General features: G+C 37.9%; 1 protein-coding gene across 1 annotated transcript; it reads left to right on the top strand.

Moving 5' to 3' along the window:
* Positions 1 to 7,685: 7,685 nt before the first annotated feature.
* On the top strand, positions 7,686 to 13,160 carry slc34a2a (solute carrier family 34 member 2a). The gene is made up of 10 exons (XM_084560711.1): positions 7,686 to 8,006; positions 8,212 to 8,355; positions 8,489 to 8,600; positions 9,388 to 9,580; positions 10,151 to 10,246; positions 10,323 to 10,443; positions 10,589 to 10,756; positions 10,845 to 10,961; positions 11,273 to 11,397; positions 12,388 to 13,160. The coding sequence occupies exons 1-10, from the start codon at positions 7,853 to 7,855 to the stop codon at positions 12,952 to 12,954; spliced, it is 1,797 nt and encodes a 598-aa protein (XP_084416837.1). The 5' UTR covers positions 7,686 to 7,852; the 3' UTR covers positions 12,955 to 13,160.
* Positions 13,161 to 14,398: the final 1,238 nt, after the last annotated feature.

Here is a 14,398-nt window from a genome sequence, read left to right as displayed (position 1 = left end):
ATAAAAACAAAGATGGATAGAGCTTGTAACACTGTAACAACAATTAATATGACAATTAATGACAATTAATATGACTATTAATATGACTATTATATATATATTAGATAGATACGGGTAGATCATTGACTTGCTCATTGTAAAAGTAGCTCGCAAGCCAAAAAAGTGTGGGCACCCCTGGTCCAGTTGATTCAGCAGAAGAGTAACAGCATCAGCCCGTGGCTTACTAGCGCCCTCTTCCATGAGGCAGAAGTACTGGCTGCCTCATCTCGTGCTTTTTTAGTGTGCTTTAATGTCAGATCAACGGGACTAAATATATTACAATCATACATGAAATACATAAACTAGGCTATGGAAAATTAGGACACATGATACAAATGTGCACAACCAATGTATTGATGACATACAGAGAGTTAGCCCCAAGCACGCGCCAAGGACACGAGCCTAACCCAGTTTGTGAGAGATTGCACAACTCAGCTCGCTGCTGCCTCACCTCGCGTCGCTCCCTATAGTGGCTGGCAGCATGTATACAGGAAATACCTAAATTCAGTGACATTGACTATAAAAATTATCGAAATGACGTGAATCGTACAGAGATTGCATTTATAAATTGCCTTTATATCACAGACCAATGAACAAGCAGTATGATTTATTTTATCAATAGTATAATTTGTCTTATTATCATTACTTTTCATGATGCCAGGTGAGACACTGTCTCACCTGCCTCCCCTGACCGCATTTCTGACTGAGTGACGGCATTTCTTTATATAAGCACATAAGTAAATACTTTCTTCAGATGTCCATTTTTACTTGTTAAGGTTTCTCTTCACAGCAATTTACGGCATTATTTATTTTTTATATAAATTGACAACTCACAACCAGAAACGTGCAAGAGTTAATGAAAATTACTTTACAATAACAGATAAGACAAAACAACACAAACAAAAATATCGTTTTTAGGCTGCATGACACACATGCATGCACACAGAAACAGCATTATAAAATGTGCGTATGTTCTGTAGTGTCCAAAGTGTCAAGAGTAAACTACTCCATGAGAAATGAGTAATGTACTTGAATCTGGAAGCCGCTGAGAAGAACAGACCAGTACAATGTTGTACTACAGCATAGTATAGTAAATAGTAGTAGTACATGTAGGTGATGCTGCCGCACTTGCACATAGTGTGAAAATAATTACTTTGATTGTTTCATATAATCTAAGCATAAGCATCTAAGCAAGCACTGAAATTAAGTTTAAATTATGAATATTTAAGACTAGAAAAGTTCATCATGGTAGATAAACATTTTAAGTAACATTTGAGTAAGAGACAAGAGGGAGCATTACAGTAAATTTATCAAAAACCTAAAAATAGAGGAGAATGATATAATTTGTTGCCCTTATATATTCAGTTTTACTGCATCACAGGAGAGGCCAGACTAAAAATAATTTTTCGTCCAATCTCTGTTGATGTGTGTGATGGAAGATTAGGTGCAGTTGGATCCACCAGACAGGATTTTAGGCTGACCGGATGACTATACTGGTCTACAGATGGGCATCTGGGACAATAAATGTCTGTAGGGAGAGCTAACAGACTGGCATTTAAGTTAACACCAGGAAGCCATAGGATGTGATATCCCAATAATAATAATAATAATAATAATAAAAAACAATTTTCAGGTATGTTTTGTACAAATAACTCAAACAGTGGAATACAACAGTCCTGGAACAAACCCTTCTTTTGTGAAGATTATAATTTATTTTTATTAGCTTTGTTTTTTTAAACAAAATATATTCAAACAAATTACCACCTTTTAAATTAAACAGTATAAGTCAACGAAGGCAGGATTTATTGCAGGACTGTTGTATATTTGACTGCTTTAGGTTTATCATCCCTATTCACTGGCAACTGATTACAGGATAGTGGTGTGTGCGCCACTGAGACGTAAAGGCCGTCAGAGGGGATGCTGGATTTCCCTGCTGTCCTCATCTAGCACACATCAGCCTCAACATAGGCTGTTGATACTTGGAAGTATTGACCAGTGGGTAGCTGTATTAAGAAAAATCAATAGATTGCTACAAAAAAAAAAAAAAAAAAAAAAGAATTTAAAAATAGAACATACACTCAAGTCCTATGTGGTCTGGGTAAGCCTGTGCCAGAGAAGCCATTCTCTCTTCCCCTCCTCTATCATGATTAATGTCAGCATCCACCAGCCGGAGCTATCATCGCTCTGAGGACTGTGGATGACAGATATAACTGATAATTAAAAAATACACCACAAAGTCTCTCCAGGAGCTTATATATGTATTGATAAATGGATAGATACATTTTCAAATTGCACAAACAAACTACGGGATGCCTTAGGAGACACAAAACCTGCAAAGCATTTAGGTGTCTATAAGTCTATACTAGCAATAACAGGTGTAGAGGTGAAGGTGAAGAAAGGCAGACACCAACCAGCTCAAGACTTATCAGGACAATGTGACTTGGATTGCAACACTTCCAGCATAGAGATTAAAGCAGTGTCAGGTAAGACTAATCAAGATTTTTAAGGTGTGTTCAGCTTATCTATGAGATGGAAGTGTTCCTAGTGATGTCAAAGCTGCACATCACACACTCTCCTAATCTACACTAACCCCCACCCCACGACACCGTTTTATCTGAATGTAGGCAGCATTTCTAAAGCCTGAGGCCCAGGTGAGCTCGTCACACACGAAACATGGACACACTACGCCTGCCACAGGTGAGAGCAAGCATGTCTCCTGTCTATCTAAACACTTTATTACTATATTAGTGAATATCATTTTGTTGATTTTAGCATGAATGAAATCCAAAATTGATATGCCTTAAGTGTACTTTAAATGTAATATAAATACATATAGATATAGAAATAAATGTTTATGTTGGGAAATCTGATGACAGTTGAAACGTTGCAGAACCTGTGTGAAACTCAAAACTCCTGTGAAAAAATGGACCAATTATTATTGAGTCAGAACATTTTTATTGTATCACAATAGAAAAAGACTGAAATTTAACTTGGGAGTAGGTACCACTGAAAGTCAGTACATGAAACATAAAATAAATGCATAATGAAAAACTTTGTAATGATATTGTTATAGACAAATAATAAGAGAAAACAGGGGTTTGTAAAGTAATATAATAGTGCTATACTGCTATAATACTGTATATTTTATAGCATTATTGTGAATGTATTACACACAAATAGCTTACAGATAATGTCCAGTGAAAGCGTAATATATATATATATTGTGTCAACTGAGACACTTCTGTGTCAGACTCTTGTGTGAATGGAATTTTACTGCAACTACAGCATGTGACAATGAAATCAATACTCGGGCATGTGAGGGAAAGTGTGTGTGTGCGCGCACATGCATATATCTGCATCTCTGTGAGTTTTAGTACCAACAGTTAATAAGTTAATAAGTATAATGAGTAATTTAACACAACTTTTCCATAGAGATTTATTATAAAAATTAATTCCGTATGAGCCCAAAATTGCGTAATAGAAATAATTTCAAATTGAAATTACTTGAAGCAATTTCAATTTGAAATTACTGGCACCTATCCCTCTCACCTTCACTTACATATAGCATCTTAAAGAAAAATCTCTCACCTTCAAATACTGAGAACTAAAACTTCAGAATATTTACCACAGCAAATTAAAGCACATTATATATCCATGTATTTTCTCTTTTTTTTTCAGATCAAAGATCATGATGAGAAATATGGAAATAAAGGTAGAGTATATTTATACTGTATGCCTCGTAGTGTTACTGATGAATTTAGATTGCAATTAAATGCACTGTTATGTGCAGTACATAGTTGTACAAAAAGAACAGTTACAGTATTAAAACGTCTTGTCTTTTAGATGTCAAAGCCAGCCCTGTTCATTCCATTTTTCCTCTGATTGAAGAGGAGCAGGAGGATGTGGACCCATGGGACCTGCCAGAATTGGCAGACACTGGGATCCCCTGGTTAGGTGAAGACTTTTAGTTTACCTGTGTATCAATTCTATTAGTGCAAGTCATGTCTTATCTTGGTGATTGTAAAAAAAAAAAAAATGTACTGATTAGATGTCCACATGGTCAGTGAGTAATAAATTTACAAGGCAAGTCCATTACATAGCCATGTATCATATATTTTGAACTAATTTCTCTCTCATTTTTTTGTCATACACTGTTCTTTTCTGACAAGATCATTTTGTTGGATATATATTAGAATCAATCAAAACCCTTCAAGTACAGAGGTGAACAATAACATTTGTAGTGAAAGGTGAGATACATATTTAAAAATATGTTTGCATACTTGCAAAGTCTGTTTTCATTTTGACATTAGTGCATCATTTTTATGTAGTTTTTCTGTGTCCAATTTAATTTTACAGTAAACAATAAAGCATTAAAAACTTGTGTAAAACAATTATGCATGCTGTTAGTTGACTTAGCTTCCGAGATATGACCATCTCAGTCAAAGAACAATAAATCAAGTCAGTCATTGAGCTGACTATTTAGAAAGCATAGACGTAATAAATTACAGCAGATAAGATCCTGACGGCTTGAGTCTGAGCGAAATATTTGTTATTGTAAAAGGGCATAGCCTACAGACAGACAGGGGAACCAAAAAAGAAAATTTCCATGAAAAAATAAAATATGTATATATTTATATGCATTATATATATATATTTTATTATTTATTATTATTTTTTGAGGGTTCTGCGCAATATCTTAGCTGTTCCTAGGACTGCGCTCTTCTGGACTGAGGCTACCACGGGGACCACGGACGTGTTTTTTTTTTTTTTTTTTATTTAGTTTTTTTTTTGGGGGGGGGGGGGGGGCACAGGGGATATGTCTCTTGCACTTTTTCAAAAGGTCGTTTTGGTCCCCTGCACTTTTTACCGTCCAAAAACAATGTTACGCTATAGTAAACAGAGAAACGTCAGGCACTAGGACCAAGCGGAAAACGGCCGCTCATGCTCTGAAGCCTGTTTCCCTTAGTTTAGACCCGCCCACAAGCTCCTTGATTGGCTCTGCCATTTCTTGTGTGCTTGGCCGTCCCCGCTGTCACTCCACCTTGCTGTCACACCGGTCTGCCAGTCTACGGTCAGGAGTCCTTGTTAATCTGCTACCGTAAATTGGGCAGTTGTTCTGCCTGGGTCACGTCAGCTAGAAGGATTGTAATATCAGAGGTTTCATTTACATTAACGTTTGAATCGGTGTCCATGTGCGTATGTGCGTGCTGGCATTTTATTCAATTTCTCCCCACCTGTGATGCCAGTTTGACCTGCCCAGTGCCATAGAGAGAGAGAGTTGCGACACTCTTTGATGTCGCCGCTATGGCTGTCACGTGGTTCATGTAAACCCAATTAGTTCCTAAACATACGCTGGCTGTCATGTTCTTCTATGGGACAGACAGCAGCGATTGCATTATTGAACGGTAAATATAAAATAAAACACACACCCAAGTACTTTTTCAGCTGTTATTACATTATTGCATTTTTGTTAATGTCAGTTTTGCATTTGGAGAGGCAGGGTGACAACGAAAAACTTACTTAGATAAGTTTTAGGCTACATGGAGAGAAAAGCTTAGTGTTCATGTTCGCATGGGTAGTAGCACTGGCTTCAGAGGCTCTAACTTAATTTTTCCATATCATTCATCTGATGGTAGACGTCTCATGATATTCATTTGAGCACAACTGGGCTGTATTAGGCTATTGATTCCCGTGATTTTGCTTATAAATTCCGATTCAGCTATTAGCCTACCTTCGTGATAACGCAAAGAGGTCTGCCCAGTGCCATTAATGGCACTGGGTGCTATGTAAATAAGGTCTGTTTACCATATCTTCCATAAATAAGTGTAAAATTGGTGGTACTGAGTTGGAGTGAAGTTGACTAACAATGTGATAATGTTTTGCTACATGCTTTACAACCAGTCAAACCAAAAAAAGGGAACATTAAACTTAAAAGTAGCAATAGAAAACTAAAAAAAACTACTAGAAAACACAGAGAAATGAAAGATTAGAGTTTTATTAAAAATACTTGTGTCACCCCCCACTTCTGAAATCAAAATTTCGTCCTTGACGGGGACCATGCTCACCTTGACCTTCCACATCTGTTCCAGCTGTTCTTTCAATCCTTGATTACTTTTCAACCTTTTTGTGTTCCTTCTTTCTGATGTTGGCGTCTGCTGGTATCCGCACATCTATCACCACCACCTTCTTCTGCTCTTTGTCTACCACAAAGGTTTCTGTTGCCTGGCACATTCACTTAGCAGTTCATCCTTTGTAGTCATTTTTCTGACGTACTCTTGGATTTTTGATGTTTCATCCTGGATAGTGGCCTTGATGCTCACTAGTCCTCGGCCTCCCTCTTTCCGCTTAGTGTACAGGGTGCCGGATTTGGGGTGAAACCCTCTGTGCATGGTGAGGAGCTTTCTTGATATATATATATATATATATATATATATATATATATATATAAAACAAAAAAACGTCCCTCTCACCCTCCTAGGGTGGTATCTGTGTCATTCTCAAGCTCGGGTCCTCTACCAGAGGCCTGGGAGTTTGAGGGTTCTGTGCAGTATCTTAGCTGTTTGTAGGACTGTGCTCTTCTGGTCTGAGGCTTCTGATGTTGTTCCTGGGATCTGTTGGAGCCACTCCCCCAGTTTGGGGCTCACTGCCCCGAGTGCTCCTACTACCACCTTCTTTCTGATGTTGGCGTCTGCTGGTATCGCCACATCTATCACCACCGCCTTCTTCTGCTCTTTGTCTACCACCACTATGTCCGGTTTGTCAGTCTGGAAGCTGAATATATATATATATATATATATAAATATACACATATGGAGAGAGAGAGAGAGAGCCACCAAAAAAAATAAAAATATTTAGTTGGACTGCCTTTAGCTTTGAGGTTTACTTCCATCCACTGTTGCATTCATTTTTCACTAAGATCTTGTATTGATAGTGGGAGAGTCTGATCACTGCACAAAGCCTTCTCCAGCACATACCAAAGATTCTCAATGGGGTTAAGATCTAGACTCTGTGGTGGCCAATGATGTCTCAGTCTTAACCCTGTGAGTTCCCTTAGCATTGTACGTATGGAAATGCTCTTACCTTCACTATTAAACATAGCCCTGAGCTCTACTGTTGTTCGTCTTTGTTTTCACCAAACGTTTAAGTGATCGCCAAACACGATCAATCAGGATTTTTTTCCATATTTCTTCCTCGAAGACGGAACTATCCTTCCAGTTTTTAATAATGCGTTGGACAATTCTTAACCTAATTTTAGTTGTTTCTGCAATCTCCGTAGATGTTTTCTCTGCTTGATGCATGCCAATGATTTGACCCTTCTCAAACAGACTAACACCTTTTCCACAACCACAGGATGTATCTTTTGACATGGTTGTTTAAAAAATGAGAAGCTACTCAATGCATAACTTGTTGTCAGCTGAAAGATAATCACCCATGCAGTAATTATCCAACAGGAGGCTCGTACCTATTTGCTTAGTTAAATCCAGGTGGTGACCCTTTTTTTTTTTTGGCCAGACAGTGTATATAACAGTATTAGGTTGGTATTAGGTTTTTCTTATTCTTAAAAAACAAACAAACAAAAAAAAAATCTGCAATTTCCCCATTGCGGGACTAATAAAGTTTTTTTTTCTTATTATAGACAGTATTTCAAACTTAATAAAAAGGGGCTCACTGAGTAAACCCTGCAACAGTGGGACAACTCAAAAAATACTACCATCTATGATCCATAGAACACACACAAGGGGAAAAAATAATGGAGATGTTTATTGCCTTTTGATATCCTTCCCCTCTATCTAATTGGGCCCATCTGAATTTGATGTGTTTGTCTTTATTTGTTACAGCTCTGAATACCAAAGGGAAGGTGCTGAGAGTTTTGGTGTCAGTGGGGAAGTTGATCCTACTGCTGTGTTTCCTCTACATATTCATCTGTTCCCTTGACATCCTCAGCTCAGCTTTCCAGCTTGTCGGAGGTAAACTTGCTGAGACTTCTCTGAACCATGTGCGGGTGTAATGTTGTTTTTCTCTGAAACTAAAATCAGCAAATGGAATTCTTGTCATTCATTTTATCTTTTACATTTTATCTTTCTACACTCTCGTTCTCGAGAGCATAAAATGTACACGAACCAAACTGATGCGAAATTTTGAAAATGTACATGCTCTTTTCATCCTGGCCAGGTAAGACAGCAGGCGACATATTTCAGGATAACTCTGTTTTGTCTAACCCTCTGGCTGGTCTGGTCATTGGTGTTCTGGTCACTCTGCTGGTCCAGAGTTCGTCAACCTCTTCCTCCATAGTTGTCAGCATGGTCTCCTCTGGGCGTGAGTATGAGACTCAACACCAACACACAGACACATCCATGCAAAGAATACACAACCAAGAATAATGATGAGGATGTTGGACACCTGGAGGAGTTGGACAACTGTTGAACCGATGATCTGTGTGCTTTGGCAGTACTTACAGTCCAGGTGGCTGTTCCTATCATCATGGGCACCAACATTGGCACTTCTGTCACCAACACGCTAGTCGCCATGACACAGGCTGCGGAACGTAACACATTTCGCAGGTAAAGATTATGCACAATTTTGTTTCATGGGAGGAATCCCCTTCCAGGTATAGAAATTCAGAAGCAAATCTTGTTGACAGTCTGCAGAAGCACAGTCAGAGAAGCACCATGACATTTACATTTATATTTACTATAAACAGTCTGTTATTAAAAGGAGGGTGCAGAAAGTCCAAAGAAAAGGAAAAGATTTAAAGTTGAAATGCAATGGTGGTGTGAATAAGCAGTGTTTTCCCCTTGCCTTGAGCAAAGCACTCAACCCTTTGAACTCCCCATATGCACAAATAGATGTGAGAAATGAAGATGAAAAAGTAAAGCATAAAGGACAATAAAATACTTTCTTCTTCCTTTTATGAAATAGCTTAGACTTAGACTTAGATAAACTTTATTGATCCACAAGGGAAATTGCTTGGTCACAGTAGCTTAGTTGTACATAAAAAACACACTCTTAAGAACCTCAGATAAAAAGAAAAGATTAAATAAAATAAAATAGAAATAAAAAATAAGTAGAATAAAATCTAGTAAGATAAAATAGGAATAGTATAATAAAATAGAAATAGTATAAAGCTGCAGTTATTTCTAAAAATTGCATGAAAAATTGCAGCCATTTGATAAAAGAAAGAGGAACGTTGTTGTGTTGTTGTCACTATGTAAATAGTTAAGCTTATATTAGAGCACCAACTAATAAAAAGTTTTCTCTGGACACTAATGATATGAAGCTTTCATTAGAAAGACCAGTGATTTTCAGAGATATTTTATATTTATCCTCTTCCTTTCACAATGCACCCAGGGCTTTTGCAGGGGCCACAGTGCACGACTTCTTTAACTGGCTCACTGTGCTGGTGCTGCTGCCTTTGGAGGTTGCCACTGGTTATTTGTACCTGGTCACCAAGATCATCATTGACTCCTTCAACATCCAGGGTGGACAGGCTCCTGATCTGTTAAATGTGATAACTGATATTGTGACTGAATCCATCATACAAGTAAGATGCCATCATATTTATTCTTGAAATCTAAAGAAATTGCAGTGTCTTCATTTTTTGGTCACTGATAGTACTATGGAACAGTGTGCTATTTATTTTCGACTTTAATTCAGTCAGGACCACTTCAATCAAAAAATGCACAGGCATGACGCAAATTAAGACTGAAACTGCATAGAGGGATGATCTGGGGTGGTTTATGAATTATCAGCTGATGTAGCTGGGTTTGTGGGCTTAGCTTGACTTTGTGGTCTTCATGAACAAATGTTATGGTTAGTTTGGCTGACAGTTCAGTCTACAGTGAAATACAATGAGAAGTGTTGTGAATGTTGTTGTGAAACATTATAGCGACCTGTGGTAGCTGTTTGGATGATACTCATAGTTACTAATTACTGGACAGTTGAATTTCCACAGTGGCTATTCCTAGAAGATGCATGTTTGCAATACAGCTTTTAATTGTGTTGTTATCATGGCCTTACGGTTATCAGAGAGATAAAATGTTGTTTTATATGGTTGTTATCTCCCCCCTGGTTGTACATTTCAACCTTGTTTTTCGCTTTCCCTCTGACTCAGCTGGATGAGTCTGTAATTAGTGGGATTGCCACCGGAAACCTGGAAGCCAGAAATAAGAGTCTCGTCAAGAGATGGTGCCAAACCTTCACCAACATAGTAAGACCAAAGCTTGTCAAATATTTTAAAATGTTGAGATTAAAATGCTTATTGTCAAACTGCCATCATGTTTCAGACCTTAATGAATGTCACAGTTCCTGGCCCAGAGAACTGCACCTCTCCATCTCTCTGCTGGATTGATGGCAACCTCACCTTCACACTGAAGAACATTTCTCAGACATACAACTTAGAGAAATGTAATTCACAGAAGTCGTATTCTTTTTTTGGCCCTTACAGTCATATCATAATGTTGAACGTGAACATATAGATACATTTACCTACCACCCTTTTGTTATGATGCTCAACACCTGGACATATGTGTTCTTATCTGTACATGATTAGGTAAGCATCTCTTTGTGGATGTGAATCTGTCTGACTTGGCGGTGGGTCTGATCCTGCTGGCTTTGTCTCTGCTGGTGCTGTGCTCCTGCCTGGTCCTTATCGTCAAACTGCTCAACTCCATGCTGAAGGGACAGGTGGCTAGAGTCATCAAAAAGATCCTCAACACTGGTGGGAAAAGATACATTCAGTCAGCTGGATGTGATGCATTGCTTACTAATACATGAATGTTTGTATTTGTGTTCCTGTGTGTGTTCAGATTTCCCATTTCCGTTCAGTTGGGTCACGGGTTACATTGCTATTCTAGTCGGAGCTGGAATGACCTTCATTGTGCAGAGCAGTTCAGTGTTCACTTCTGCTATTACCCCACTTGTTGGTGAGGACACCCGTCCATCAATCCATTTAAACATTTGTGCACCATTTTGCACTTGCACTTTTATAAATACCTGATCTGATTCTGCTTCACTTGTATGTATATGTACATTGTTTTGTTCTTTATGTCACATTTTCAACAAATATATTGATGGAGAAGAGCACTCTAGGGTACACATTCACTGATAATTTTGTCTGACCATTATTACCAAAAGTAATTCAGAGGAAGTGGTGGTGCACACAGTCAGAGTGAAGGATTGCATATGCAGTATGTGAAATGGTGTGTTTCAGCTAGTGTCTGTTTTGTATGAATAGGTATTGGTGTCATCAGCCTAGAGAGAGCATACCCATTGTCTCTGGGTTCAAATATTGGCACCACAACCACAGCCATTCTGGCAGCCATGGCTAGTCCTGGAGACACACTGGCTAACAGTCTACAGGTCAGTCATTCACACATAAACAATCACAAATACTGTCTGACATGATATGTGGCAGGGATTATGTTAAATCATACTCTTAATCCAGAATCATTTTCATTTTATATAGATATCTTATTTACTAAAGATATACTGTATAACCTATAAGATTTCTTTTTTCTTTATTCATATTTTTTATTCTATATATTTTTTTGAGAAATCCATGTTTAATTATTATTAGCCTCACAGCAAGAAGGTTCCAGGTTCAAATCCAGGCCGACTGGGGCCTTTCTGTGTGGAGTTTGCATGTTCTCCCTGTGTCTGCGCGGGTTCTCTTCGGGTACTCCGGCTTCCTCCCACTGTCCAAAGACATGCTGGTTAGGTTAACTGGTGATTCTAAATCAGCCATAGGTGTGCATGTGAGTGTGAATGGTTGTCTGTCTCTCTGTGTTAGCCCTGCGATAGACTGGCGACCTGTCCAGGGTGTACCCCGCCTCTCGCCCGATGACAGCTGGGATAGACTCCAGCCCCTTCACAGGACAAGCGGTTAAAGAAGATGAATGAATGAATGAATGAACTGTATCAAGTCCCATAACAGATATAGTTAATAGTGGGCCCATTAAAAGTCTTTATTGCAACTTTATATTTTTAGTTTGACAGGAAAATTGGACACTTTATTTTTGGCTTATTTTTTCTAGGAGGTTCCTTGAAAACTATGTCATTTGGGGCAAAAATAGAAAATGGGAATTTCTAGTAATGAACGACTAAGTGAATCTTAATATACTGGCCTTCTCTTCAAGAGCTCCGCTTCTCTTCATTGTCTCTGTTGGTTTCTGTTTCACCCATATTTTTTAGTAAATTACAGACAAGTTAAAAAAAAATTGTTACTTTAGGTGATTAATTGTAGAGTCACATATGTGCACTTACATTGCGGCCTATAAATTGTGAGTATTTTACATATTCGATGAAAAGAAATATGAGAATAACAAATAAGATTGTCAATGATCTCTCCAGATTGCCCTGGTACACTTCTTGTTCAACATCTCTGGCATCCTTCTGTTGTATCCAGTCCCCTTTACCCGCGTTCCTATCCGGCTGGCTAAAAGTTTGGGCAACATCACTGCCTCCTACCGCTGGTTTGCTGCTGTCTACATCATTGGTTGCTTCTTCCTTTTACCACTGCTTATATTCAGTCTGTCACTGGCCGGATGGCAGGTACTGGTGGGCGTGGGTGCACCTATAATTTTCCTGTTGATTATCATCATTGTGATCAACATGCTGCAGAAAAGGAAACCTGGGTGTCTGCCTGCAAGCTTGCGATCCTGGCACTTCCTCCCTCTCTGGGCCCACTCCCTGGCTCCCTGGGACAAGGTGGTCTGTGTGATTATTGCCAAATGCTGTTGCTGCTGCAAATGCTGCCAAATTGCATCTGACAACCAAGAACTTGGAGTCGAAGAATCTGTGGAAAGGAACAAGAAGACACACATAGTGGAGTATGACAACCCAGCAATGAGTGCAGAGAAGGAAGTAGAAAATGAGATAAGAATAGAGCTACAAATTCTAAAAATGACCAAGCTTTGAGATTTTTTATTGACTATATGTGGCATTGTGTGGATGAACCATGGAGCACATTCGTCATTATACAAGAACCATTCAAACTACAATTTACAAAATGTTAATGTTATTGCATTTGATCAATAGTGATTTTTAACTGTCAATACAAATAACTGACAAATCCTGGAATGTGGTAGTTCGCCAAGCTGTTTGATGTTGGCTAATGTGTCCTTCAAAGATTTAAAAAAAAAAAAAAAAGATAAAACAAAAGCAACAGGATTTAAATATAATAACCATTAAAATAATAAGAATGACAGTCTATACTTGTTATTATTGTCAGCAAATCCCATGAAATGGTCTTTCATTCAAAACTTTCTGATACTAACCTGTTCACAGCCATCACAGCTTTTGCTGAAAATGTAAAAGCAACAATCAAATATATAATAATATTTACTATATTTGAGTAAGTAAACCGTTTAAATAACACTAATACACTATTTTGCATATTGCTATGAAATGTCAGACAGATGTTTGTGGTCTTACTTTTGATGAAGCATTAACTGACTCAAGTGGTCATTTTTAATTTGCAAATACTTTCTTGGTTTATGTGTAAATAATTGAAAAACTAATGACATTCCCCAAAGCCTCAGTTGTGTCCATTGTTCAGTGCTAATTAGCAAATGTATCATGTTATTACCAGCTAAATGTTGTCATGGTAAAGCATTACTATGCAAAAGAATGTTGTGGCTCTAAAGATTGCTTGAATAACAGCAGAGGAGTGTGATGTAATCGTGGTTTGGATTCACAGACAATGCTTGCTAGCGCAATCAACATTTAAGCTGGTCTTTTAATAGCGTCTGAAAAATACAGATTATCACCAGACTGCACCAAACTTATCCTTATCAGTGTCTGAGTTTCTAATTTGATCAAAATGCCTTGTTGATCAAAATGCCATTTAGACAGCGTTAATTAGAATTTTCTGCAGTAAAAATGTGTAAGCCCCTAAAGTTGCCATGGCCTTTGTGCATTAGTGTACAGCACACACAAGATCTGCACAAACCTTGAAAGGGGGAGTGCAGGTTTTATTGGACAGACTCCTCATATTTCCACATTTCTGTCAGATTTCTTCATCTGTATCATTTGTATTTTTACAGAGGGGAAAACATTTTTTTTTACTTATATAAAAAACATTGAGAACCATAACACATAATTTTAAGATGTAAAATGATTTTGAAATTGGAAAAAATAGTCTTGTATACAATGAATATGTAGTCAGAAATTTGACGAAGCATCTAACAGAATGAGACACGTAATGTTTAATTATGAGTTGAATGTTGTGTCTCCAGTATACCAGTGTTTGAAAAGGTAAAGAGATTAAAACGATACTTGACTGAAATACAGTAATTTCAATTTACCTAGCAGAAACCTCTAGACTCATCATTTTGAGTGTTTTCCTGTCTGTACGTGTACA

This window comes from Chelon labrosus, assembly GCF_963514085.1.
Source record: "Chelon labrosus genome assembly, chromosome: 2".
Lineage (NCBI taxonomy): Eukaryota > Metazoa > Chordata > Actinopteri > Mugiliformes > Mugilidae > Chelon > Chelon labrosus.
This window is presented reverse-complemented; position numbering and strand designations above follow the sequence as displayed.

What these genes read in the sequence shown, in the direction of transcription:
- slc34a2a (XM_084560711.1), top strand. Translation starts at nt 7,853, where the DNA reads ATGTGTTTGTCTTTATTTGTTACAGCTCTGAATACCAAAGGGAAGGTG. An exon ending in AGCTTTCCAGCTTGTCGGAG is followed by an intron (nt 8,007 to 8,211) that starts GTAAACTTGCTG and finishes CATCCTGGCCAG; the next exon opens with GTAAGACAGCAGGCGACATA. An exon ending in GCCAAACCTTCACCAACATA is followed by an intron (nt 10,247 to 10,322) that starts GTAAGACCAAAG and finishes ATCATGTTTCAG; the next exon opens with ACCTTAATGAATGTCACAGT.